Source organism: Miscanthus floridulus, chromosome 2, assembly GCF_019320115.1.
Source record: "Miscanthus floridulus cultivar M001 chromosome 2, ASM1932011v1, whole genome shotgun sequence".
NCBI classification, from domain to species: domain Eukaryota; kingdom Viridiplantae; phylum Streptophyta; class Magnoliopsida; order Poales; family Poaceae; genus Miscanthus; species Miscanthus floridulus.
The window spans coordinates 27,094,021-27,121,686 of record NC_089581.1 but is presented as its reverse complement, the minus strand read 5'-3'; the positions used below and the strand labels follow the sequence as shown (position 1 = coordinate 27,121,686).

General features: G+C 47.2%; 1 protein-coding gene and 1 pseudogene across 1 annotated transcript; both read left to right on the top strand.

Moving 5' to 3' along the window:
- Positions 1-826: 826 nt before the first annotated feature.
- Positions 827-2,040, top strand: LOC136520538 (naringenin,2-oxoglutarate 3-dioxygenase-like; annotated as a pseudogene).
- Positions 2,041-2,251: 211 nt separating this feature from the next.
- On the top strand, positions 2,252-4,065 carry LOC136520534 (jasmonate-induced oxygenase 2-like). The gene is made up of 2 exons (XM_066514090.1): positions 2,252-3,148; positions 3,234-4,065. The coding sequence occupies exons 1-2, from the start codon at positions 2,397-2,399 to the stop codon at positions 3,829-3,831; spliced, it is 1,350 nt and encodes a 449-aa protein (XP_066370187.1). The 5' UTR covers positions 2,252-2,396; the 3' UTR covers positions 3,832-4,065.
- The last annotated feature ends 23,601 nt before the right edge of the window (positions 4,066-27,666 follow it).

The following is a 27,666-nucleotide window of genomic DNA, read 5'->3' as shown; positions in this document are numbered from 1 at the left end:
GAGTCGCTGGGTCCCCTGGCGCCGGCGTGGGAGAGGTGGGAACGAGCTGAGGTCTGGTGGGGGCGGGGCAGAGGAAGCAGGTGGGCACACTGCTGAAGCTTGAGGAGCACGGGGATGCGAAGCCATGCTGCAATCCCTGGCATTATGGCCAAGGCCAAACCTCCTGCAGTACAGGCAGCGGACCGGCTCTCTGCAGTCAGCTGCTCGGTGCCCCCAGCGAGGCATCGGAGACATTTACCTCTCATGGCATCCATGAAGGCAGAGCGTGACGGAGACGAGCGGGTCATTGGGCGAGTTGAGTCCGCCTGAGCAGTGCGGCTGGATTTCTTCCTCCGTAGTCCCTTCGTCCAGCCTCCTTCGTCCACCTCTGGACACGTTGGTGAGGGATGGCTGGAGGCACACACCACGGCGTGGGCAGGCTTGGATTTGAGGCAGGATTTTCTGGGTGGCTGGTCGGAGGTGGAATTAATGGTGGCGGTGGTTTGGGGAGAAGCAAAGGAGAAGCGAACTCTCCGCTGTGATGCGGCAGGAGGTGGGGTGGCCGCGGCTCCCTCGAATCGAAGCTCGAGCGAACCCACTAGGACCGAGCGCAGACGGGGACGCGCAGCGGCCGCAGGGCCGCAAGGTGGCTGGTTTCCGCCAGGCGAAGTGGGCCCAGGCATCGCAGCGGAGGGTCGTCGTGGTGTCGCCGCGGGGGGCCGGGGGTGGGGGAGACGAGCCTACATCAGCCAATTAAATGGGAGAAACGCTAGAGAACAAGATTCGCCTAAAAATCCATCCAGATTCATTGAATCCAAGCAGACCAAACGTCCCATTTAATAAATTTAACCACCTCATCAAGGCCCCAACCTCACTCTCGGACAGGCGCAAGGTACACATTGCGTTGCGTCCTAGCCAAGCAAGACACGCAGCTCATCACAACCTCACAAGTCACACCACTTCCTCCCACACAGAGCAAGAGCAACGTGATCGCCATGGGCGGGCTCACCATGGACCAGGCCTTCGTGCAGGCCCCCGAGCACCGCCCCAAGCCCACCGTCACCGAGTCCACCGGCATCCCTATCATCGACCTGTCGCCTCTCACCGCAGATGGCGCCGGCGGCGACGACACGGCGGCCGCGGTGGACGCGCTGGCCGGCGAGGTGGGCGCAGCGAGCCGGGACTGGGGCTTCTTCGTGGTCGTGGGAGCACACCAAGAACGTCAGGGACTGGAAGGAGGTGTTCGACCTCGTCGCGCGCGAGCCGCCAGCGCCCCCTCCGGCAGCCGTGGCCCACGGCGAGGTCGTGTACGCGAACAAGTGGCCTGAGGACCTGCCGGGCTTCAGGTGATGAATCCATTTGCGACCCTGACGACCTTTGGATTTGGCTATATATGATTGAATTCTCTCCTGATCAATCAAAATTTCTTCTTCTTGTCTACTAATTAAAAAAGAGATGTGAAACGAGAATTATTTGCACGCAGAGAGGCGCTGGAGGAGTACACGAACGCCCTTGAAGAGCTGGCCTTGAAGCTGCTGGAGCTGCTCGCCCGGAGCCTGAACCTGAGGCCCGACCGGCTGCACGGCTTCTTCAAGGAGCACACCACGTTCTTCCGGCTGAACCACTACCCTCCGTGCCCGAGGCCCGAGGTGGTGCTCGGCGTGGGGCGGCACAAGGACCCCGGAGCGCTGACCATCCTGTACCAAGACGACGTCGGCGGGCTCGACGCTGATTGGGCAGCGTAAGCAGTGAGGGCATCAGTCAAAGACGAAGAAGACATAACGACTAAGATTAGTGACGACGGTGGAGGAAGGTGGTGGCAAAGGTGGCGCTACACTGTAGAAGGTTGTGGGAGGCGGGCGCACTCAAGCAAGGGACAAAGAAGGCACTAAGATTAGTAGCGGTTGCAGTCACAGGTTGGGTAGCTGTGACTGCAAGGGCAGCGACTCCCGAGGCAGGAGGGTAGGATGAGGGGTGGGGTGGTGAGGACAAAAATTCAGCAAGGACAATCCCTGTGAAGCAACCATGAGCACCTGTGGATTCACGACACATATATGCACCAAACGCATATGAGAGTTATAATTTTTATCTGTAACTATTTCTCCTAATTTAACCAACAATCCTATATGTTAGATACATGTGCATGGACAGTTGTCGTGAATCCAAGGTAGGTACCACGGTATAGGATCATGGGATCATCCTCGCTGAACTTTTTTCAGTGGTGAGGAGAAAATAACGCAAAGAGAAGTAAGCAGGAACGTGCATTTCCGTGTGCACATGCACAGGCGCTAGTATATAGCCAAAGAAAAAAAAAAGTTTTGCTTCTCCGTAACTCTTGTGCTAGTACAGAAGCCTCATATCATACGAGTATAGCATCCCACCCTGAGCTATAGTGGATCCCGATCCTTCAATCATCCATGACGTCACACATACTACTTAGAACACACCGAGCACAACCGCACCATCCATCAAAACAACACAAAGTTTGTTCAGTATACTCATCAGCTTGTGTACATGGACACATGAGCCAATTAAACGGCAGAACTGCTAGAAAACAGATTCACCTAAAAATCCATCCAGATTCATTGAATCCAAGCAGGCCAAACGCCCATTTAACCACCTCATCACAGGCCCCAGCCCTGCACAGTCGCGAAGTAGTCAAGACATCACAGCCTCACACAACCTTCCCACAGAGCAACGTGATCGCCATGGGCGGCCTCACCATGGACCAGGCCTTCGTGCAGGCCCCAGAGCACCGCCCCAAGCCCACCATGACCGAGGCCACCGGCATCCCTCTCATCGACCTCTCGCCTCCCATCGCCGATGGCGGCGACGCGGCCGCGGTGGACGCGCTGGCCGCCGAGGTGGGTGCGGCGAGCCGGGACTGGGGCTTCTTCGTGGTGGTGGGCCACGGTGTGCCCGCGGAGACCGTGGCGCGCGCGACGGAGGCGCAGCGCGCGTTCTTCGCGCTGCCGCCAGAGCGGAAGGCCGCGGTGCGCAGGAGCGAGGCGGAGCCGCTCGGGTACTACGAGTCGGAGCACACCAAGAACGTCAGGGACTGGAAGGAGGTGTTCGACCTCGCCCCGCGCGAGCCGCCGCCGCCGGCGGCCGTGGCCGACGGCGAGCTCGTGTTCCAGAACAAGTGGCCCCAGGATCTGCCGGGCTTCAGGTGAGTGACGATTGATGATCATATTTTAGCATTTAATTTTAACAAATAATTGAACGTGCTGGCTGGACCACCGATATTTTTGCAGAGAGGCGCTGGAGGAGTATATGAAAGCGATGGAGGAGCTGGCGTTCAAGCTGCTGGAGCTGATCGCCCGGAGCCTGAAGCTGAGGCCCGACCGGCTGCACGGCTTCTTCAAGGACCAGACCACCTTCATCCGGCTGAACCACTACCCTCCGTGCCCGAGCCCCGACCTGGCCCTCGGCGTGGGGCGGCACAAGGACGGCGGCGCCCTGACCATCCTGTACCAGGACGACGTCGGCGGGCTCGACGTCCGGCGGCGCTCCGACGGCGAGTGGGTGCGCGTCAGGCCCGTGCCGGACTCGTTCATCATCAACGTTGGCGACCTCATCCAGGTGTGGAGCAACGACAAGTACGAGAGCGCGGAGCACCGGGTGTCGGTGAACTCGGCGAGGGAGAGGTTCTCCCTGCCCTACTTCTTCAACCCGGCGAGCTACACCATGGTGGAGCCGGTGGAGGAGCTGGTGAGCGAGGACGACCCGCCCAGGTACAGCCCCTACAACTGGGGCGAATTCTTCAGCACCAGGAAGAACAGCAACTTCAAGAAGCTCAACGTGGAGAACATCCAGATCGCGCATTTCAAGAAGAGCCTCGTCCTCGCCTAGCTAGATAGCAGGATACTACAGGACTAGGACAAACAGGATCCGTGCCATGCCGAGGTGACCGGCCGTCCGTCGTCTTCAGATCGATTCAGAGGACGCTATATGATATATGCGTGTCGCCGTTCGTGTTATTTGAACAAATAATGTGCGTGTTGTGTGTGAAGATGGATGTGAATATGTGTGATGAGCACGCACTCCAACTTTGGTATGTTTGGGAATAATAACAGGCTTGCATTCTGACGGTCTGGTTTATTTGCAAAATCAAACCGAGTTGATTGATCTTCCTCGGATTCCAACCACAATCATGCGCCATATGTATGGCTGCGACAGTGTCAGGGCATCACCCACGTTGAACTTGAGACTGACGCTTTGATGGGCACAACTGCATAAGTATGTGGTCTCTCTCTCTCTCTCTCTCTCTCTCTCTCTCTCTCTCTCTCTCTCTCATCAATGCAAATGTGGTTGCTGATGGGTGTTTGATCTATCTATTTGTGGTGGCTTAATCCGTGAAGTGAAGATGCCATTGGCAACAGAGTTTTCAGGCTTTTGTTAACTACTATACAAACATTGCACTGTAGCTGATGCCGTGATGCGCTAGCCGACTCAAGGAGCTGAGCTAGGTGTTCATTAGCTCGCTGACGACGATATTGGGAGTGGTCACCCAACCTCAGCACGACGTTGACCCGTAACCATCTCTGCACACCGTCCGGAGGCAGCCCGACGGCGCGTGGGTGCGCGTGGAGCCTGTTCATGGCTCGTTCGTCGTCAACGTCGGCGACGTCGTTCAGGTGCCTGCCTGCCGATCGAGGCCCTTCATGGCTTCATCCAGCCAATGCTGCAGCCTGCAATCTGGGTGCTGCTGTCGTTCCTGAGCAAATTGATAAAGTTGTGTTTGGATTTGGGTTGCAGGTGTGGAGCAACGACAGGTACGAGAGCGTGGAGCACCGGGCGTCGGTGAACTCGGAGAAGGAGGGCACTCTGGTGGAGCCGTTGGAGGAGATGGTGAGCGAGGAGAACCCGTCAAGGTACGACGCGTACATTTGGGGGGAGTTCTTCAGAACCAGGAGGAGAAGCAACTTCAGGAAGCTGGATGTCGACAACATCCAGATCGCGCAACTCAGGAAGGACAGATGAAATCAAGCCAAAAACAACTTTGTTCAGCAATAAAGCCACACCCAGAATGTCATCACCGGCAAGTCTGGCGGGGGGGGGGGGGCAAAGAAGTTCAGGAATCCTAGACCCGGAGACTCTTTGCAAAAACTTTTGGGTTAATTGGATTCATGCCATTATAATTTTCGACATTCGAAGAAACGCTATTACTATTCGTCTATTTTTAAGCATGTCATTACAATTCTTCGTTTGTCACAAAAATGCCACGGAATACGTATGGACATAGCCTGGGCCCAGCTGCAGGCGTATACGAAGACGTATACTTCATCTCCCTGTCACTTACACGCGGGCTCCACCTGTCATCTTCTTCTTCCTCTCCTCATCTCTCTCTCCTGATGGGCGCATCGAAGGGGTGTGGGCGAGAGCCACCATTGGCAGTGTGCTCGACGGGAGGAGTGGAGGGATGGGGGCGACTGGAGGAGGAGGCTGCTGCTCGCCCACGTGGCCGCGTGGTCTCGGCATCTGCTGCGCGCGTGGCCATGGCGGGCCGGAGCTTCTCCGCCTCGAGCCCCGGCGCGACCATGGCGGGCGGAGCTGCTGCGCGACCATGGTGGGTGGAGCTCGCGCGCAACTATGGCGGGCCGAAGCTCCTGCGCCTCGAGCTCTGCTGGCGCCACTAGGAATGGGCAAGCAGCAGCAGCTCGTGGAGCCCCATGATGACTTGACGAGGCGGAGCTTCTTCTCGCGGTGGCCAGAGCTGGAGGCGGGCCCGCCATCGTCCCCGTCCACGGAGCCGACGCTCCGGCGGTTGGAGCTTCGCCCCTAGGGCTGCTGCTACTGCTGCTCTAGGCGGAGGAGCTCTGGCCCGCCAGCTCCGCCTGCCGTGGCGTGCGCCATGGCCGTGTGGGAGCTCCGTCCGCCATGACAGCGCGGGAGCTCGAGGCGGAGGAGCTCCAGCCCACCATGGCTGCGCATGCTGCTGCTGCTTGGCGTGCTGCTGCTACTGCTCGCGGGCTGCCGGCGTGCTGCTGCTGCTCGCCGTGGCCATGGCCGCGTCAGGATGGAGAGAGCGGAGGAAGAAGAAGATGACATGTGGGGCCCGCGTGTCAGTGACAGGGTGATGAAGTATACGTCTTCGTATACGCCTGTAGCTGGGCTCAGGCTGTGTCCATACATATTCAGTGCCATTTTTGTGGGAAACGAAGAATTGTAATGGCATGTTTCAAAATAGACGAATAGTAATGGCGTTTCTCCGAACGTCGAAAATTATAATGGCATGAATCCAATTAACCCAAAACTTTTTAGGAGAAGTACTTGAAAAACAAAAGTACTTGAACTTATCAGCCTAGCTTATCAGTCATGGTATAGTATTTTTCTCTCACAACAAATCAGCGAACAATACTTTTCAGCCTGACTTTTCAGTAAAGCGAACAGAGCATAAGGTGGGCCTAGAGAGGACAAGTGGTTTGGAAAGTTGCTTTTCAAAGAACAATGCACATCTTTATATAACATTGCTAGGAAGTAAACATACTATAATCGCTCAGCTTGTCAATTCTACACTATTTATTTTGATATTTCATAGATTGCTAGTTAGTGACAAGCTGGCCAAGTGGAATGACATGGTCGCGAAAATTGCATTTGTGCAACTTGATAACCAACAAGATTCAATTAGGTGGAATCTCAACAACTGGAACCTTTTCAGTTCATTCAATGTATGGAAGTTGAAGTTACCCCTTAAGTTTAAGATTTTTTGTTTGGTTCTTTCTCAAAGTAGTTTTAACTAAATGCAATCTTGTGAGTGAAACCGGAGTGGGAATCGAAGTAGTCCTTTTGCAACAATAATGAAAGAGAGATGCTATATTTCAGGTGTCTGAAATATAACATTTTTTTCAGGCGACACGCATAGCCATTAGATTGAGATCTAACAATCAAATCTGATCGGCTGGGAGCCGCTGGCTGGGCTGGCTGGCCAGCCCTCTCACATAAACATTGTTCATGCGAACCAGCCAGCAGTACTTCTCTCTCACGTAAACGAACCAGCGACGATACGAACCAGCCAACTGAACAGACTGATTAAAGTGCCATAACGGTTCCGCAAATAGACCTGGTACACATATATGTTCCTTAGCGGGCCTATCAAAAATACCCGTTAAGCTTATTGGAGTGTTACTAGGCTCAGAAACCAGATACCCACACAAATTCAATTGGGCTTCGTATACTTGGGTGCTTATCTGGGCCACAATGCATGGATTGGCCTACCAATAAGAGAGCATGTGTTTCAGCAATAGAACAACTCTACCAGTAAATCCCTGAACAAATTGAATCTTAGTGGATATGTAGTTGATTTGTAAAGAACACACTCAAGTTTAGAAAAAAAAACATATCATCAATTGCATAGCAATGAAGGGACAACCATTTGTTAAGGGAACAATGCAACAATATACACATTTTATAAATTGCAGTTCATAGATATGAAAATTGCACATTGTGAATTAGTGCAACTACAAGTAGTTAAAAATGCAATTATACCTATAAAAAGGCACTAGTTCCGTCTGTCTCTGATTCTGTTCATCAACCAAGCTATTCCTGCCATGGCTGCTCAGCCAAAGAGGCTGAAATTCCTTTGGGGGCCACAATCGATGCAGGTGGTGTGCAAAGTTGGGTCTCACCTTCGGGGCGTTTTGCTTTTGGCTTCTATCCTGATGATGAGGGCTTCTCCATCAGAGGCTGGCTTATCATCGGTGAATCCAAAAGGATTGTGTGGACTGCCAACCGGGATGATCCCCCTGTTTCTGGTGGCTCAGTTCAGTTAACTTACGGTGGTCTTAAAGGGATTCCAGCTAATGCAAGAAGCCAAGGAAGTTCATATTCGCCAACTCTACTAAGCCTTTCTCTGCCGTAATGGACACTGGCAACTTTGTGTTGTACAACAGCCAAAAACAGGTCCTTTTGTCCACCTTTGGTTCTCCGACGGATACCTTGTTACCAGGACAGAACCTACTTCCTGGCAGCTAGCTGTTCTCAAGTGTATCTGATACTAACCATGCCACAGGGATTTATCGCCTTTCCAACCAGCTAGATGGCAATCTTGTGTTGTATCCTGATGCAATCGACCCTGATAGCTCATACTAGAATACTGACACCTATGGCAATGGCTCCTCCTCACAGTTGTTTTGGACCCCAATGGCACACTATGGATGTTCGACCAACAAACAACATATACAAATGTGTTGTTCCTCACAAACCAATCTTCTAAAGCTTCCTCAGACACAGATGCCTACTTCCGTCTGACACTGGACGCGGACGGTATATTGCGACTGTACTCCCATGTGTTCCTTAGGCAGGGAGGAGTGTCCATGACAGAAATCAAATGGCAAAAGCCTGCAGTGATCGATGCGATGTGAAAGGCGTTTGTGGTCCAAATAGCTTCTGTCATGTAAGTTCTGATGGGAATACTAGCTGAACAACTCTGCCAGTAAATCCCTACTGCACAGAACAAATTGGATTTAGGTGGATATGTAGTTGTTTTGTAAAGAACACACTGAAGTTCAGGGAAAAAACATATCATCAGTTGCATAGCAATGAAGGGACATCATTTGTTAAGGGAACAATGCAACAATATACACATTTTATAAATTGCAGTTCATAGATATGAAAATTGCATATTGTGAATTAGTGCAACTACAAGTAGTTAAAAATGCAATTATACCTATAAAAAGGCACTAGACTGTATATGTATGCCTTTAACAAGTTTGACCATATCTGTTGTAAGGTAAACTCAGCACCGCTACACAATCACAACAGGCAAGCATTAAAAAAAGAAAACTAGTGCTTGATTTTGTAGGCTGTTCAATCATGTTACCATTTCAAATTATTCTAAGTTTGTTTCTTTTTTTCCTATACCTCTTGCATTCTTATTCTGAGTCTGTAGTGGAAATGAGTGTGCTGTGTGCACCTAATTTACTTAGCAATGGCATGGCCTCATTTTACTAATCAAGTAATCACTGACTACTTTATCAAGTACCTTTCTTGTTATGGCAACTGGAGTATAAGATACCCAAATTTTTTTCTATAAGAAAAATTGGAAATGCTCTATGCTATGTTGAATTGAGCCCATTTCTTTCAAAATGGATCAACGGTTTGCACGGAATAATCCTATAATTGCAAAGTATACAACAACAACATAGCCTTTTAGTCCCAAGCAAGTTGGGGTAGGCTAACTATAATTGTAAAGTATGAAAAACATAAATATTTTATACCGCAGGTTATTACCGATCAACATGTGGACCTCTAGAACAAAGCACTCATGCTTTTAAACCAACTAATGCCTCTGGTGGGATGCGCCATTGGAACAAAGACATACAAGGGCCACACATACACATTGAGAAATCACAATTAGTAGTCTCAAACCTGAAAACCACAGTTGACACTTGCCAGTACAACACAATTATGTGCTCCGGCGTACTGAAACAGCTGGTGCATGTGAAGCCTGCTGCTAGTAGAGTTAACTTGGGCCTGTGAAAAGCAACACAGAGACAAAAAAAAAGACCAATGAACAAAAAATAATGAACAATTAAAGTAGGGAGTCTTCTTAGACAAAGGCAAAAACCTGAGATAATTAACAAAAAAACAATTATTTCTATAGTTAGACAATCATAAAAAAACTGATTTGTATTAACACAGATAAAATTAACAACTTACAATTGTTTCTATAATCAAACCAAGGACAAAAAAAGACCTGTGTTCACACAGAGACATTTAACAATTAAAAATTGTTTCTCTCTCGTGTGTGGGTGAGACAATAAGCCTCACCCACACACGAGAGAATATTTGAAGGGAGGAGGAGCTGAGCTTATGGGGTCTGTATTGGCACAAAAAAAAATAGATTATAATTTTTTTCTATGGAAGGACGAGGATAAAAATGTGGTGTGGTGGCACAAATCACAAAAATAAAGGACAAGATGCATTAGCACAAATCACAACAAACATTTTTTTTCTAAGAAAGGACAAGGAATGAGCCGTGTTGCTAGCACAAATCACAATAAACACACGACAAGATGTGTTAGCATAAATCACAAGAAACAAATTTTTTCTACGAAAGGACAAGGACAAAAATTTGGTGTGGGCTTGCACAAATCACAATAAACAAAGGGAAAAGGTGTGTTAGCACAAATCACAAGAAACATGTTTTTTCATATGAAAGGACAAGGACAAAAATTTGGTGTGGGCTTGCACAAATCATAAGAAACAACAGTCCTGCAATCTTGGCTGACTACACTACCAGCACCAATCTTTTCATTGATTTTAGTAATTATGGCCTGCATTGATCATATTAACTTGTAAGCACCAAAGAAACACAGGGTGGAACACAAAACTGAGCCAATATGTCCCTATGCGCGTAGGTGCATAAGGAAGGACTTCAAGAACTCATAGATGTAGATTTATTTTTAAGAAAAATGAGTATTGAATGTGATGACAATGGACTACAACTTATTCAGATTTCAGCGATAACGACTAACATAGATTGTCAACATGTTTGAAAAGGAAAATTGGATCCCTTTACTGACTCTTTTGATATGTAGGGTGGTTCATAAAGAGATTTGGAAATGAATATTGATAGTTATTACACTTTGTATACAAACAATGTAATGCCAGTTATACTCATGAGGTAAATCAAAATTCCACGTATTGCATATTATGACAACTAAAATTGTGGTGCTACGTACTCGCAATTTACACTATTCCTAATTGCAACTAATGAAATTTGTGTTCTATTTGTATGCTTTTCATGAACAGGAGAGTTCAACAGCAGTAGTGAACTACAACTGCTATGGACAAGAACAACAAACACATGGAATGAATTTGAGATTCAAAATTCATACCTCATTTATCAAAAATATGTGGGCACTAATAAAACATTACAATTTTATTGTAACGATGAATGCAAATAATTGTAGGTTATATTGTCATAGGGAGATGAGCAGCAATGAGGATTAGCGATTATACTAGCCACGGTCGAGATAGAGCAGTTTGAGTGAGGAGCGGTGCCACGATGAGGATGCTGATTGCCGATGATAGACCACTCCATCCCAATGGTGACATCCGGGATCCATCAATCACAATGGAGTGCTTGGTAAGCCTTTGGTACCTGGCCAATCAACAAACTTGGAGTGGGCATCATGTTTGGTTGCATAATGAAGGGACTGTGACGCCTAAGAGGGGGGGGGGTGAATTAGGTAACTTAAAATACTAACTCAAAACTATGGCCTCTTTTTCTAACCCTAGCAAAACCTATGCAATAGATAAGCTATCTAGATGTGCAACTATGGTTTTGCTAGTGTGTTGCTATCTCTACCGCAAACGTAGTAAAGAAATCAATGTAAATGCGGAAGCTAAAGAGCAAGGTAGAGATATGCAAACTCCCGTCGATGACTCCGGTATTTTTACCGAGGTATCGAGAAGCGCGCAAGCTTTCCCCTAGTCCTTGTTGGAGCCCCTCGCAAGGAATCCCTCACAAGGGCCAAGCTCCCGGTCGGGTAACTCCGTGGATAGCCTCGGGCCTTCCCCACGCGCAAGTGGGTCTCCGACATGCCTTCCGGCAAGCCTCTCTCGGATGCTCCCCGCCGTCTTCACTATCAAGCTTCCGACCAAAACGCCACGGGCCTTGTTCCCTCCGGTACACGGTTGCGGCCACACCACAAACACGGTTGGTGTGATCTCGCAAGACTTCAAGCCCCTCCGATGTACAACACTTGTGCTCATAAGCACGGGGTGGCAAGAGGTATGCTAACCTCACTAAACACTAAGCATGTACCTAGAGCAAGTGCATAAGCGGTGGTCTAATCAACCTAAGCACTTCGCAAAACACTTATGCTAATCACCTAATAAAACACTAAGCACTTTGCATGTGGAGATCACTAAAATGGTGTACCAACACCCTTGGTATATTTCCTCAGCTCCACACTCCTCAAATGGCCGGTTGGGGGTTGTATTTATAAGCCCCACTGATAAAGTAGCCGTTGGGGTCGAATTCCCATGAAATTGCTACTGACCGGACGCGTCCGGTCCGGTCGTCCCAACTGTTGAGCCGGCAATGTGCTGATCGGACGCTGGCCAGCATCCGGTCGCCTACCACCGGATGCGTCCAGTCGTAGATGTGCCGCTCTGGAACCTTACTGTAATCGATCAGACATTGCTGTCCTACGTCCGGTCGGTTGCTTCCAGCGTTCGGTCCTTGCGTCCGGTCGCCTGTCTGCCAAGCCACCGGTCCAGCGTCCGGTCACGCTTCCAGCGTCTGGTCCTTGCGTCCGGTCGCATCTACAAGCTCATTTCTTCGTGATCTTGTGTACGGCTTGGTTCCTATCTTCATGCTTGGACTTTGCTTGATATCTTGGGTCTTTTCTTGTGCTCCTAAGGTCTTGCTTAAGGTGTTGATCATCGGATCATCACGTCGCCTTCGTCCAAGTCACGTCTTGCACCCTGTTGGACTACAAAACAAACACTTGCAAATTCATTAGTCCAATTTGGTTGTGTTGGTCATCAAACACCAAAATCCAAAGTAAATAGGCCAAGGGTCTATTTTCCTTACAATCTCCCCCTTTTTGGAGATTGATACCAACACGACCAAAGCAAGCAAATAATAAGAATTTTGGAAGTTAAAAAACTACCTACTTGCTAGGATTTTTGGAAGTTAAAAACTACCTACTTGCTAGGATGCAATGCAAAGGGCAAGGTTATATAATGCTAGAAAATCCTACTTAGATACCAATTGAAGACCATCTTGCCCTTACAAAAGTCCCTATGTGTCATTATGGATTCCTACAAATTTTACCATTACTTAGTATAATCCATAATCCATTTTCCTCCCTTTCTTGGACCATTACCACTTGTAGACATCAACTTGATGCTTACCTTTGGTACTTCAAATTCTCCCCCTTTGGCATCAAACACCAAAAAGGAAGACATTAGTAGCACAAGGGAGGGTCAAATTTCATGATCCTTTGTGTATAGAAAAATGGATCACAAAATTTGACTCTCACATTATATAGATTAAGCTCCCCCTAAATGTATGCATACATATGGTAGAAAGCAAAGCATATGCATAATTAGCAATTTATTGTACAGGAGAGTTTAATCTATATAATACATGGAGAAAGCATATACATATGAAATGAAATCAACATGATTATGCCAATTGAAGAATGATGCTTAACTCTGAGGACTCCAATTTCCTTACAATGAGACTATTACACATGTGATAGGTTTGAAAAATTGTTAGTCTCAAAGCATCCAAGTTGTAGAATAGGCTCCCCCTAAATTTGTGCACACAAGTGTTGAATACTTGTAAAATTTGTGCACATTGATTTAAAGTATCAAAATACCACTTGAAAGATGGTATTTGGAAGAGATTATCTACAATTTGGACTTTGGCACATATTAGATAAAAAATTGTAAAACAAGCTATGTGCCGTGCTCCTAAACAATTTTAAACCATGTAGGTTTGCTCCAAGGGTTGATAAAGAAAACGAGCAAGCCTACCATATGATATACCTATTGAATGCATGACAAAAGATTAAGCATGTAAATGCAAACATAGGCTTGAAAGATAACTAGATGCTTTAAGAGTCTATCAATTGAAAAACAATACCAATTGAAATGAATACTAATTGAAAGTAATGACATCTAGTTACCTAACATGGGAAGGGGAATTTGGGTCCATAGTATTCACTAACCTACTTGGCAATTACTTTGTCCATTATGATGCTCCCCATGAAATGCACCCATACTCTGCCAAGTCTCCAAATTCCCCATAGTCCGATAGACTTCTCACTTCCCTTTTGGGATCCAAACCTTCTTGGTGCTCTTCATGTTTGAAATGATTTCCTTTGGCACCCAAAAGCGTTTGACCCTATTGTTGGCTTGCTTGTTCACCTTGATGGCCACCACTTTGTCATTTTTCTTCTTCTTCAAGAGATAAGGTGTGGAGGCCTTCTTGTCCACCATGTTGGTGTAGGTGTTGGAGAACTTGCTTGTTTGCTTTTTCTCCTTCTTCTTTGCTCCTCCCCCATTCTTCACCTTGCACTCATAGGACTTGTGACCTTCCTTATGGCATACATAACAAACCACGGTTTGTCCTTTATCAAGCTTCTTCACTCCCTTGACGGTGTTATCTTGATGAAGTTGGGTTTGCTTTGCCTTGCCTTTCACTTGAGTCAAGTCCTTGGTGAGGCGAGTTACTTCTTGCTTGAGTTGCTCATTTTCCTTTGCAACCTCTTGTGTGCATGTATCTACAACAACTTTCTCAATACAAACTTGGTTGCACAAAGGTGAGTCTAAATATAAATCATTGCAAGAAGTAGAGACATCCTTTTTAATGATAGAACTTTTCTTTTTAGATACCTTGGTGGGGGTATTTTTGATGGCTTCAAGATTAGCAACTTTAATAGTTAGCTCATCACAATGTTTGCACATGATTTCCAATTTAGCAAGCAAACTTTGATAATCATTTTGTGAGCTAGCTAACTTTTCTTTTAATTTTTCATTTTTTTTAAAGTTGCTCATCATTGATTGTGCATGCATTTGTTGTTGCACTAGCCTCAAGTTGCTCAATTTTAGTAGATAGTTCAACATTGAGATTTGCAAAGTTTTCATATTGTTCAAGCAAATTTTTGTATGTTTCTTGTGAACTACCTAGCTCTTTTTTTAAATTTTTGAGCTTCTTTTGTTGACTAGTGCAAACTTTAGCATATTTAAGATTTTGTTGCACAATTGTATTATAAGAAGGCAAATCATCATCACTATCGCTCTCACTAGAGGATGAGCTTTCATTACCTCATGCCATAAGGCACACATGAGAAGAGCTTGATGGTGAGTGCTTGCACCCTTGCCTCTTGTGATAATCTTCTTCTCTTGAAGAATCATCTCATGACCTTATTAATGTGAGGGCTTTGTTCTTGCACGCCTTCTTCTTTGCCTTGGGTGTGGGCTTGTTTGGACAAACTTCCACAAAGTGCCCCAACTCGCCGCATCCATAGCATCCTCTCTTTCTTTGCTCGTTTCTTTGATTAGTGAAAACAAGGTCTTGAATTTGGATGGGCACACCCTTGACATTGAGCCTTACGATCATCTTCTCCACCTTTTTGATAAGTTTGATTGATTCTTCATCAAGGTCAGAGGTGGACGAGGAAGATTGATCATCATCACTTGATTCTTGTTCGTCATCATCATCATCCTCATCTTCTTCTTCTTCTTCACTTGAGGAGCTTGAGCTTGACTCAACTTTCTTGCCCTTCATCTTTTTCTTTTCACTACAAGCGAGAGCTTTGCCTTTGCTTGATGAAGATGCTTCTCCTTGACCCATCTTACGTGACATTTCAAATGCCACTAGCTTGCCAATGACAATGCCTGGGGTCATGGTGCTCAAGTTCTCCATGTTGTGAAGGATGGTGATGATGCTTGCATATTTCTTTTGTGGTAGAACGGAGATGATCTTCCTCACGATGTCCGCATCATCTAGCTTTAATAATCCTATTGAATGGAGCTCATTGATAATTAGATTCAATCGAGAATACATATCATGAACAAGCTCATCATCATTCATAGTAAAGGAATCATAATGTTGCTTAGCTAGACAATGTTTTTGCTCACGGACATTACTTGTGCCGTCATGGAGCTCTTGGAGTTTTAACCAAATTTCATGTGCCGTATTTAAGGTGAACACTTGGTTAAACACATCCATGCTAAATGATTCAAACAAGCAATTCTTAGCTCTAGCATTAAAATGCATTTCTTTTTCGTCACTCTTTATGGGCTTTTCAGGATTCTTAATGGGTTTCATCCCGTCATGAGTGACTCTCCATACACCTAAATCAACCGCCTCAAGGTGGCAAGCCATTCTAGCCTTATAGTAGAGGAAGTTAGTGCCATCAAATTGTGGAGGCCTAGCGGTATCCATCCTAACCACTCTACAATAGCGCCAGCTCAACGGCGGTTAAGCCAAAGGTCCAAATATGAGCCAACCTGCTCTGATACCAATTGAAGGGACCGTGACGCCTAAGAGGGGGGTGAATTAGGTAACTTAAAATACTAACTCAAAACTATGGTCTCTTTTTCTAACCCTAGCAAAACCTATCCAATAGATAAGTTATCTAGATGTGCAACTATGGTTTTGCTAGTGTGCTGCTATCTCTACCGCAAACGTAGTAAAGAAATCAATGTAAATGCGGAAGCTAAAGAGCAAGGTAGAGATATGCAAACTCTCGTCGACGACTTTGGTATTTATACCAAGGTATCAAGAAGCGCGCAAGCTTCCCCCTAGTCCTCGTTGGAGCCCCTCGCAAGGAATCCCTCACAAGGGCCAAGCTCCCGGTTGGATAACTCCATGGATAGCCTCAGGCCTTCCCCACGCGCAAGTGGGTCTCCGACGTGCCTTCCGGCAAGCCTCTCCCGGATGCTCCCCACCGTCTTCACTATCAAGCTTCTGGCTGAAATGTCGCGGGCCTTGTTCCCTTCGGTACACGGTGGTGGCCACACCACAAACACGGTTGGTGTGATCTCGCAAGACTTCAAGCCCCTCCAATATACAACACTTGTGCTCGCAAGCATGGGGTGGCAAGAGGTACGCTAACCTCACTAAACACTAGGCATATACCTAGAGCAAGCGTATAAACGGTGGTCTAATCAACCTAAGCACTTCGCAAAGCACTTATGCTAATCACCTAATAAAACACTAAGCACTTTGCATGTGGAGATCACTAAAATGGTGTACCAACACCCTTGGTATGTTTCCTCAGCTCCACACTCCTTAAATGGCCAGTTGGGGGTTGTATTTATAAGCCCCACTGAGAAAGTAGCCATTGGGGTCGAATTCCCACAAAACTGCTACTGACCGGACGCTGAATCGTCCTGACCGGACACGTCCGATTGTCTCGACCGTTGAGCCAGCAATGTGTTGATCGGACGCTGGCCAGCGTCTGGTCGCAGATGTGCCGCTCTGGAACCTTACTGTAATCGATCGGACGCTGTTGTCCTACGTCCGGTCGGTTGCCGCCAGTGTCCGGTCCTTGCGTCCGGTCGCCTATCTACCGAGCCACCGGTCTAGCATCCGGTCACGCTTCCAGTGTCCAGTCCTTATGTCTGGTCGCATCTGCAAGCTCGTTTCTTCGTGATCTTGCGTACGGCTTGGTTCCTATCTTCATGCTTGGACTTTGCTTGATATCTTGGGTCTTTTCTTGTGCTCCTAAGGTCTTGCTTAAGGTGTTGATCATCAGATCATCATGTCGCCTTCGTCTAAGTCGTGTCTTGCACCCTATTGGACTACAAAACAAACACTTGCAAATTCATTAGTCCAATTTAGTTGTGTTGGTCATCAAACACCAAAATCCAAAGTAAATGGGCCAAGGATCCATTTTCCTTAAACATAACATGAACTCTGAATCATAGATACAAGAGAATGAACACAAATGCAAATATAAACTTTACATACTATAGATTAACACATTCAGAAAGGACATTTGTGAGTTGGGGTCTCAATATACATGCATTTAAGAATCAACAATCTCACTCTTTGTAATCAAGAGTAGTTAGTTGGCCCGCTGGATTTTTAAGTATGCCTTGCTGTAGCACCTACCAGCGCCCTGTTTGTTTGGGCTAGTTTGGCTTATAAGCCATGGCTGAAAGTACTGTTGGTTAGTTTGATGTGAGAAAAAAATATTGTTCGTTGGCTGATAAGCCATGGCTTATAAGTTAAATACGACCAAGCGAACATGCTACAGTTGGCTGGACCTGCAGTGGCCACCAACAATTTATTGGGGTTAAAGCAGAGAACAGTCCTATAAATTTCACACTTATGGCTCGATTTCACCACCAAATGTTGGACATTGCAAAAGATTTTAAAATAATTTGTACAGACACACCCCTAAGAACTTCTTGTTTGACCTTATCCTCCCAAGAAATATTGTGACGCTTACCTCAGCTAACAAAGAAAAATGTCAAAAAAATCACAAGGCCAAGACCATGTGTCCATGTCTAGGGACAAATATGAACATACATGAGCAATAACAAAAGGGGCAAGGACAACACGAGCTTAGAGCTCTTGAACAATATAGGAAAGTGGGTAAACACTACAAACTATAGAAAAAGAGGGCAAAACCCACTACTTAGTAGCTCAAAGTTTGAAAAAAGAAGTGGTACAAATCACAACTTCCCATGGAAATAAATCTAGAAAACAAACCTATCTAGTTTTGACCCGCTGTAACCAGTACTGCCTCGGTTCTTGGAAAACAAAAAACAAGCAGGAAAAATACACCAAGAAAAAAGCAAAGGGATTGTAGATGATAAGAACAAACCGATATTGAGTGAAAGTCCAGTTTGTGTGGCTCTGGCTCTAAAACTAGAATGAAACCCTATATAGCCCACTACACCACCACCCAGGTGAACAAAGTTGGAAGGATTGTTGTGGAAGAATGATCTAGTTACTAATAGGCAACCCCTGCGAGCAAAATGTGACACAGTTAAAAACAAAGAGAATGGCTATGCTCTACCACTATCAACAAGGGCCTGAACATGATGGCAACTGCTCTACCAAGGGTTGCCATCATGTTCAGGCCCATACTGGTTGACCGTGGGGTGGTACAAAATTAGGTAGCAACTGAAGACATCGCTCCTTCTTCTGGAGTGGAAATTGTGCAATGGCGTCCATGCCTTCATGCTTTAACTTTGCAACTCTGGCCATACATTATTGAAGCTAGGCATCACGCCGCTCGTGCTGTTCACAAGGACCTCTCAGTGTCAGAAAATGTTATCCCCATGCAAGAGAGTGGTTTGTCCCTAAGCTTGGGAGGTGGATCTCAAATCCCACGGTCCTCTGCTTAACTAGTTTTGAATTTCAAATGGGATAGTTTCAGCCTAGCCCACCAGTCACCAGAGGCTGAAAGAATAGGGCTGCGACTGTCATCTCCTTGCCAATAGCAGCTTATGATCCATCCATTCCTCTAGTAGAAGGAAGTGTCAGGCATAGTACCAGACTCAACAAAACTGATGGTTTCTGCCTGGTTAGACTGAACAGAGAGCCTACAAAGAAACGCAAGATATGTGTTGTCCAGATCGATGAGAAGATAGGTCAAGCAAGACCAGTATCAATACCAATTCTCCAAGGCTAGGGAATTGACTATGGAGTTGCTCCTAGTGAGCTCTCAGATGAAGCGCTGATGCAATCATCGTTTCCTAATGAATAATCATAGTTGGAACATTTTATGTTGGAATGTGCGGGGTATCAATGCTATGGAAAAGTGTGATGCAGTATGGGATAAGATCGGGGAGAGCGCTTGCTCTGTTGTTTGTCTTCAGGAGACTAAGCAGGAGCATTTTGAAATGCCTTTCATCCACAAATTTGCTCCAAGGCGCTTTGATCATTTTGATTACATTCCATCTATTGGGGCTTCGGGGGCTCCTTGTGCTTTGGAACAGCTCCATCTTTTGGGGTGTGATTGTGGATAAACAAAGCTTTGGTATTACAATGAATTTTACTTCTGTTCATAATGGTGACACTTGGTTTCTAACAAATGTCTATGGGCCCTATGATGATCTAGCATGTCCTGCATTTATCAATTGGTTCAAAGGTCATGAGATAGATGATTCAATGAATTGGATTTTCTTAGGTGACTTCAACTTCTATCGTTCTCTAAATAACCGCAATAGGCCAGGGGGTAATCTAGCAGACACACTTGTCTTCAATGATGCCATCGGGCACTTAGGGCTCATAGAACTCCCCTTGAAAGGAAGAGCCTATACATGGAGTAATATGTAGTTTGATCCCTTGCTTGAGTAGCTTGACTAGTTTTTTACGTCACCAAATTGGACTCTAGACTTTCCAAGCACTGAAGTGCTACCCCTGGCAAAGATTACATCAAACCACATCCCCTGCAAAAATTATTATCAGCACTTATCGATAGAATATCATCGGTAGTCCTCAGAGGGGTATCCCACGAAGGTAGATTGATCGATAGAGGAGCACGAGATCAAGAACAAGAAGGCAACAGAGACACATGAGTTAGACAGGTTCATGCCGTTAGTATGATGTAATACCCTACTCCTATGATCTGTTGGTTTGTATTAGCTATCATATGATATGCTGTGATTTTAGAGGGGGTCCCTGCCCGCCTTATATAGTCCGGGAGGTAGGGTTACATGTCAGTTAGATCTAAGAGATAACCAGAAAGTAATAATTGATTACAGGAATCTTGGGATCATACATATCCTAACAGATCTCATAGTATCTTTAGGATATCTTCCTGATGTCTTGCGGAAGGTGTCAAGCAGAGTCGTGCCCCACAAGGCTTCTTCTTGTGGGCTGGGCCACCCCTAGGGGCGTAGCTCATGTGGTCTGCCATGGGTATCCGGGGTCGTACACCCCACAACTAGTCCTCGAGCGCCTTGTACCCGTTGTGCAACGTCGTCTTGAGCATGTCCGAGTAGGTGCAAACAACGCCGAGCAGTCAAGCTCATGGTCCAACCACCATGCTAAACTACCGAGCTGCATGAGCCATCACCGAGCAGTGTGAACCGTTGCCGAGCAGCATAACCTATCACCAAGCAGCGCGACCTATCGCTGAGCACCATGAACCATCGCCGAGCAAAGTGACCAAAGTATGGCTTGCCGTAAGGGTGTAAAGAGCTCAAGTTTAGAATTGAAAATTTCTCCATAGTGGACCAAGTGTGCCCACTTAGAGTCCAAACAAAGTTGTAGGAGTCAATCTTCCTCTATAGGCATGTAGTCTTCGAGAAAAAACCTCGCACACTCACCACGAGGTGAAGTGTGCCCACTTAGTCCCCGAACCTAATAGCAGATGATGTAGTCATGTGGTGCCAGGGTTAGAAACTTGAAGAATAGTAGAAAAATAGCTGAGCAGGAAGCCAGTCCTCGGGCGTGCCCTAGAAAGAGATAAAGCACATTCACCGCAAGGTGAAGTGTGCCCACTTAGTCCCTAAGCCTGATAGTAGGTGACGCAGTCACGTGGTACCAGGGTTAGAAACAAAAAAACAATTAAAGACCAACAGAGCAGGCCACCTGTCCCCATGTTGCAGGTAGAGTTATCGGAGAAATCAAATCATGGAGAAAAAACTAGAGTAATGGTTGTACTTTTTCAGTTACTTAGCCTTAATAAATGGTAGACAAGTCGGCGATATTTCGGCGAGGAGCAACAAAAGGCAGAGATAAATGAGCGCCACGGGCTGCGGTTGCGTAGAAGCCCAGGTAACGACCCATTTGCCGTATCGGAGAAATCAAAGCGGCGCAGATCGCGAGAACGGTTCCCAAAAAACCCTTGAATGCGGAACAGTGGGAAAATCCTATATAATAGTGCCGCCGCAGACCCCTTTTCCACTTCATCTTCTTCCTCATCTCTCGCACCGCCGAATCCACAACCACATTTGCCTCCACCACCGATACCTAACCAGATCTGAGAGATGGCGCCGAAGAGAGGAACCACGAAACCAAAGAAGACGAGTCCCAAGAAGGCAGACGCCATGGTCCGACGCGACGAGGAGTGGGTTCCATCATGAACAGGAGAAGCTAAGCTGAACCGTTTGGTGGAAGCCGGTGTTCTCCTCGACCGTGCGACCGCCAGATGGTGGCCAGCTCTCGGTGAGTCCTTTCCCATGCCTCACACTGACAAAGCAGTGGTATTCGAAGACTATTTCTAGCGCAGGTTAGGGTTTCCTGTTCACCCATTTCTGAGGGATCTATTGGAGCTCTAGGGGTTTACTCTATGCAATCTCCCCCCAATACCATTTTGCACATCTCAATCTTCATCCACTTTTGTGAGGCATACCTTAGAATCCTACCCCACTTCAATCTATTCCGCCACCTATTCTGGCTAAAGAAGAGAGGCAGCACTGGTTCCAAGGTGGTCGGTGGGGTGTACCTCTAGCTTCAGGATGGGATGGTGAGTGAATATCTTATCATACCACTGAATACATCGCTGATGGGGTAGAACACCAGATGGTTCTATATGAAACAAAGCCACCTAGCGGTTTGTTGTAACGCTGACCACATCCCAGAAAGCCAGAGGAGTTGGTCAGAGCTACCAAGCAAGGACAACATGGAGCAAGTGAATGAACTCCTCGGCTTGATAAAGGGCGTGAAGACCAATGGCGGATTGGTAGCGGCGAGTTTCATAGTGCGCCGCATACAACCCTATAAAGAGAGGGTGCACCCAGGCTTTGAATTCAAAGGAGAGACCGATGGTACTCAAGAGAGGCTAGAAATACTATCTAGGAGAAACATTGAAGAGCAAACTACTGAGCTATTCGCGCTCCGCTATCCTCCTTTAGGCTGTCAGGGTATACAAAGCCCTTCAATTGCAAGAATCTGCCTCCTCAGGTGAGTGTCCTGACTATATGTTTCCGAGAAGTTTATTTATACTGTCGAGCAATAAACTGATCCTACTCATGTGAAGATCCATTCATAGGATAGGGCGGTGTATTTCTCGGGCGTACCGAGAAATGATTGGCCGCTGTTAGTGGATGCACGATGACCTGTTCAAATTGAAGAAAGCTCCATCGGTGTCTCCTCTGAATCCAGAGGAATGGATACTGGTCGAACAGAGAGTCCTCCCTCGATGTCGGCGAAAATCCAGGGGAAGAGGCCGGTAGAAGATGAGCCGACCCAGAAGAAGAGGAAAATAGCAGCGACTACTCCTCGCAAACCAGGCGAGATCTCTCTGGATGATGACCAGACCAATCAAACATGAAGAACCATGGTGTTCAATTGGTCCGACGACGATGAGATTCTTACAAACCCTCCCCCGAGCACAAAAGGGCATGTCGACAGAATATCATCGGTAGTCCTCCAAGGGGTATCCCACGAAGGTAGATTGATCGGTAGAGGAGCGCATGATCAAAAACAAGAAGGCAACAGAGACACACGAGTTATATAGGTTTAGGCCGTTAGTACAATGTAATACCTTACTCCTGTGGTCTGTTGGTTTGTATTAGCTATCATATGATATACCGTGATTTTGGAGGGGGGGCCTGGCCGCCTTATATAGTCCGGGGGCAAGGTTACAAGTCGGTTAGATCTGAGAGATAACCAGAAAGTAATAACATATTACAAACATCATGGGATCATATGTATCCTAATAGATCATGGTAGCATCTTTAGGATATCTTCCCCATGTCTTGCGGAAGGCACCGAGTAGAGTCATGCCTCGTAAGGTTTTGTCTTATGGGCTAGGCCACCCCTAGGGGCGCAGCCCATGTGGTCTACCATGTGTATCCAGGGTTGTACCCCCCATAGCTAGTCCCCGAGCACCTTGCATCCTTTATGCAACGCCGTCTTGAGCTTGTCTGAGCAGTTGCGATCAAAGCCAAGCAGTCGAACTCATGGTCCGACCATTGTGATGAGTTGCCAAGCAATTGTGAGCAGTTGCCACGCTACACATGCTGTTACCAAGCAGCACAAAATGTAGCCGAGCAGCATAACCCAAGCATGGCTTGCTATAAGGGTGTAAGGAGCTCAAGTTCAGAATCAAAAATTTCCTCGTAGTAGATGAAGTGTGCCCACTTAAAATCTAACCACGAGAGGAGGAATTAGTCTTGTTCAGCTTCAAGAGGCATCTGAGTCTTCTAGGAAAAACAAGCACATTCACCACGAGGTGAAGTGTGCCCACTTAGTCCCCGAGCCTGACAGTAGGTGATGTAGTCATGTGGTGCTAGGGTCCAAAGTAGGAGAATAGAGGACCAGCCGAGTAGGCAGCCAGTCCCCATGTGTAGACCTAAAAAGCATATTCACCGCTAGGTGAAGTGTGCCCACTTAGTCCCTGAGCCTGACAGTAGATGACATAGTCATGTGATGCCAGGGTCAAAAACAGAAAAATAATGAAAACCAGCCGAGCAGGCAGCCAGTCCCTGAGGCCAAAGTAAAGATATCAAAGAAATCAAACCATGGAGATAAAATCAGAGTTATAGCTATACAGTAACTATTACTGAGCATCCTTAAATTGCGGGGAAGTCGGCATTTACTTGGTGAGTAGCAACTCAGGGTAGTGACAAACGAGGGACGTGGGCTGTGGTTGTGCGAAAATCCAGGTAACGGCCCATTAAGCCGCATCGGAGAATTCGGAGCGGCGCAGATCGCGGGAATGGTTTCCCAAAAACCCTTGAGTCTTAAAAGTGGGGAAAGTGCTTTATAATAGTACCACCGCCCCCCATTCTCCCTCCCTTGTCATTTCACCATTTCATCTTCCATCTCAGCCATCACACCTCCAGATTCACAACCACACACATTGCCGATGCCAGACCGTGTCCAGATCTGAGTGATGGCACCAAAGAGGAGAGTCGTGAACCCAAAGAAAGCAAGCCCAAAGAAGGCAGGTGGCAGAGCCAGTCACGATGATGAGTGGACGCCATCATGCACTGGAGAAGAGGAGCTCGAAAGAATGGTGACGGCGGGCGTGCTTCCTAACCGTGTCACCGCCGGATGGTGGCCAGCCAGTGGTGAGCCCTTTCCAATGCCTAACACCGATGAAGTTGTAGTCTTTGAAGATTATTTCTGGCGTGGATTAGGGATCCCTATTCATCCTTTTCTACGAGATCTGTTGGTATTTTGGTCGATTAGTCTGTGCAATCTCCACCCCAACACTATATTGCACATCTTGATCTTTATTCACTTCTGTGAAGCATTTCTTGGGATTCTATCGCACTTCAACCTCTTTAGACACTTGTTTTGGTTAAAGAAGAAAGGTGGTCGGCAGCATATATCTGTAGCTCCAGGATGGAATGGCCAGCGATTATATCAGCGTACCGCTGAACACTTCCCTGAAAGGGTGGAATTCCAAGTGGTTCTACATGAAACAGAACCACCCGGCCATCTGCTGTGACATCCACCATATCCTAGAGAACCAAAGAAGCTGGTCAGAGAGACCAAGAAGTATCGACATGGAGCAAGTGAAGGAGCTCCTTGACTTGATTCAAGGTGTGGAGTTAAGAGGTGAACTTGTGGCAGCAAGCTTCATAGTACGCCATGTCTAGCCTTACAAGGAGAGGGCCTACCCTACTTTTGACTACAAGGGCGGCGACGACAGAACCTAGGAGAGACCTGAATGGCTATCAAGGAAAGAAGTAATAAGCCGCGTCGTAGAACTATTCACCTCCGGTGCCTCATTTAGCTGGCCAAAAGAAACAAAGGCCTTCAACTGTATGAACCCGCCTCCTTAGGTAACCATCTTAGCTTGCATTGTTCAACTATCAATTGCCGAGCAGGGAACTGACTTACTTATGCAAAGATCCATTCGCAGGACAAGGCAGTCTATTTTTCTGATGTGCCAAGAGCTGAATGGTCACCGGCAGTGGACATCCGACCAACAGTACACCCTGAAGAAAGTTCCATCGGTATCTCATTAGAATCCAGAGATTTGGATGTTGATCACACGGCGCATCCCCCCCCCATTATCGGAGAAATCCTAGGGGAAATGAGCAGCGACAGATGAACCGGCCTGGAAGAAGAGGAAAACGGCGACTGCCACTCCTCGCAAACCGGGCGGTATATCACTGGGTGGCGACCAGACCACTCATCCATGGAGGGCCACGGTGATCGAGTGGTCTAATGACGATGAAGATATAGTTGCCCCTCCTCCAAGCGTGCAAACAGCTTCACGCAGCACATGCATGGAGGAGCAACCAAGGGGAAATGAGGAAGTCCCCGAGCAGTAGGCAACAAAAATCCCCATAGAGCAAGCGATAGGAGTCCCCGAGCAATAGGCGGAAGTAAACCTGGTGTTATAGGTGGAGGAAACACCAGAACAGCAGGCGGAGTAGAGGCCGACTGTAGAGGAGGACAGACCTCCACCTGAGAGCATAGGGGTCGACCCCACAGCTGCACCTGGGGGCTCGAATAGGCCTCGCTGATTCAAAAAGGTGCACCAGCAGACCAAACGGTAAGTATCCTCGTGTTGGTGTTGTTTTGCTATTTTATCTTAGCTTTTTGGGCGATTGACCAAATGTTCTGATGAAGTGCAAGGCACATGGAGGATCCGAAATCATCTGCCCAGACTAATGAGCAGCCTTGGGCTAATCCTGAGGCAGAGGTAATGCCTACAGCCCCTGTGTTAGGGTCCCCCAGTGCTCGACAGCCGGCAAAAAAATCAATGACCGTTGCGGGTGGAGCTAGAGATGGCGAGGGGTCGGCATCAGCAGAGGCTAGCTCGGCGACAATGCCTGAAGCAACATTGGGTAGCGCCAGACCCTTAGGAGCTGAAACTAGAGTTGTCAGTGAAGCAATAGAGTCTAGGTCGACGAGACCAGGGGTGCCGGAGGCGCTAACGGTGCCCCCTAAGGTGTCACAGGTCATGCTTGGACCCACTATCCGGCCATAGAGCCCCCCGACGGTGACTCCCACTGCTACAGAAGAGGAGGACAAGGTGGAGGAGATCATTCATGTTGAACCTCAAACCCAATCCATCTGAATCCTCTGCAAGCGCGGTGACGAAGTGGTAGTTGTCGAGGAAGAGGACACCCCTAGAGAAATGAGGAGGCTAAAATCCGCCCTCGGTGGAGTAATAAAACAAATCGAGGTTAATACTGAATCCTGAATATTCTTCGTTGACATTGGTGGTGTCCTTCCGTCATTGTCATTGTGCATTTCCAGGGGATAACTCGGACTGCCGAGCACCATTACTAGTTGATTAAGAGGATGGAGCCCATCACCAAGGAGAACAAAAAACTCAAGGAGGCGATGAACCATTCGGAGAAAAACATTCAAATGGCCCAGCACGTGCGAGACCTTGCTGAGTCCAACATGCGGGACCTAGAATACCAGAAGGGGGTCCTATCTGAGCACCTGGCGACTGTGAAAGAACAGAGCAAGTCTGAGCAGCTGACCACTGCCTCTACACAACTTAAAGATGCTTTCGAGTAGTTGGAAAAGCTACAGAAAATCTCCAAGCAGAAGGTACGTATGATCCACAAAACTGCCTCGCATAGTTGGATATGATTACTTTTGGTGATGAATGATGTACTTGTAGAACAAGACGCGGAGCTCGGCCAACTACGCTAGGCCCTCGAGCAACTCCGAAAGGAGAAAGCGAAGGAGTCAGGGCAAGCGAACAAACTGACCGAGGAGCTGAACGGTGAGTACCCCCTAGTTGGGTTTTCTACTAAAGTAATTGTCTTGCCTGATGGAACTTCAAAATGCATGTAGACTACCGTCAGAGGGTCAAGGCATAGTTCGATGTGTTGGAGCAAGACGCTCGGACCCAGAGGAACAAATTTGAGGCCATAGTTGCTGGAATCAAACTAGTGCTCGACTGCGTCGAACCAAAAACTACTCCTCAGCACTATGGCAGACCGCCGTGCCCAGATATCATCATCGAGATGCAGGACAGCGTGGGAAAGCTTTAAGAGCTTCAACCACGATGCCGTTGTTTCCGCTGCTACCCACGCCCTTGCTGTTGTTCGGTCCCACTATCCAGCCACTGACCTTGAGGTGATAGGGGGTGGGTACACCGAGGGGCTAAGCGAAGCAGAGACCCAGCGGCTGGAGGATGAGGTGGAAGACGCGGCAAAAAAGTTGGCCAGCAATATTTACCTGTTTGCAGAGACTGACGGTAGCAGTGAAGCACAATGATCTCCTTGGTGGATATCATCTGTAATTTCTGGACAGTATAGTTAAAATGCGCGAAAGCATGGAAAATACTTATACAGATGATAACTGTTATGAAGTGCATGTGTATG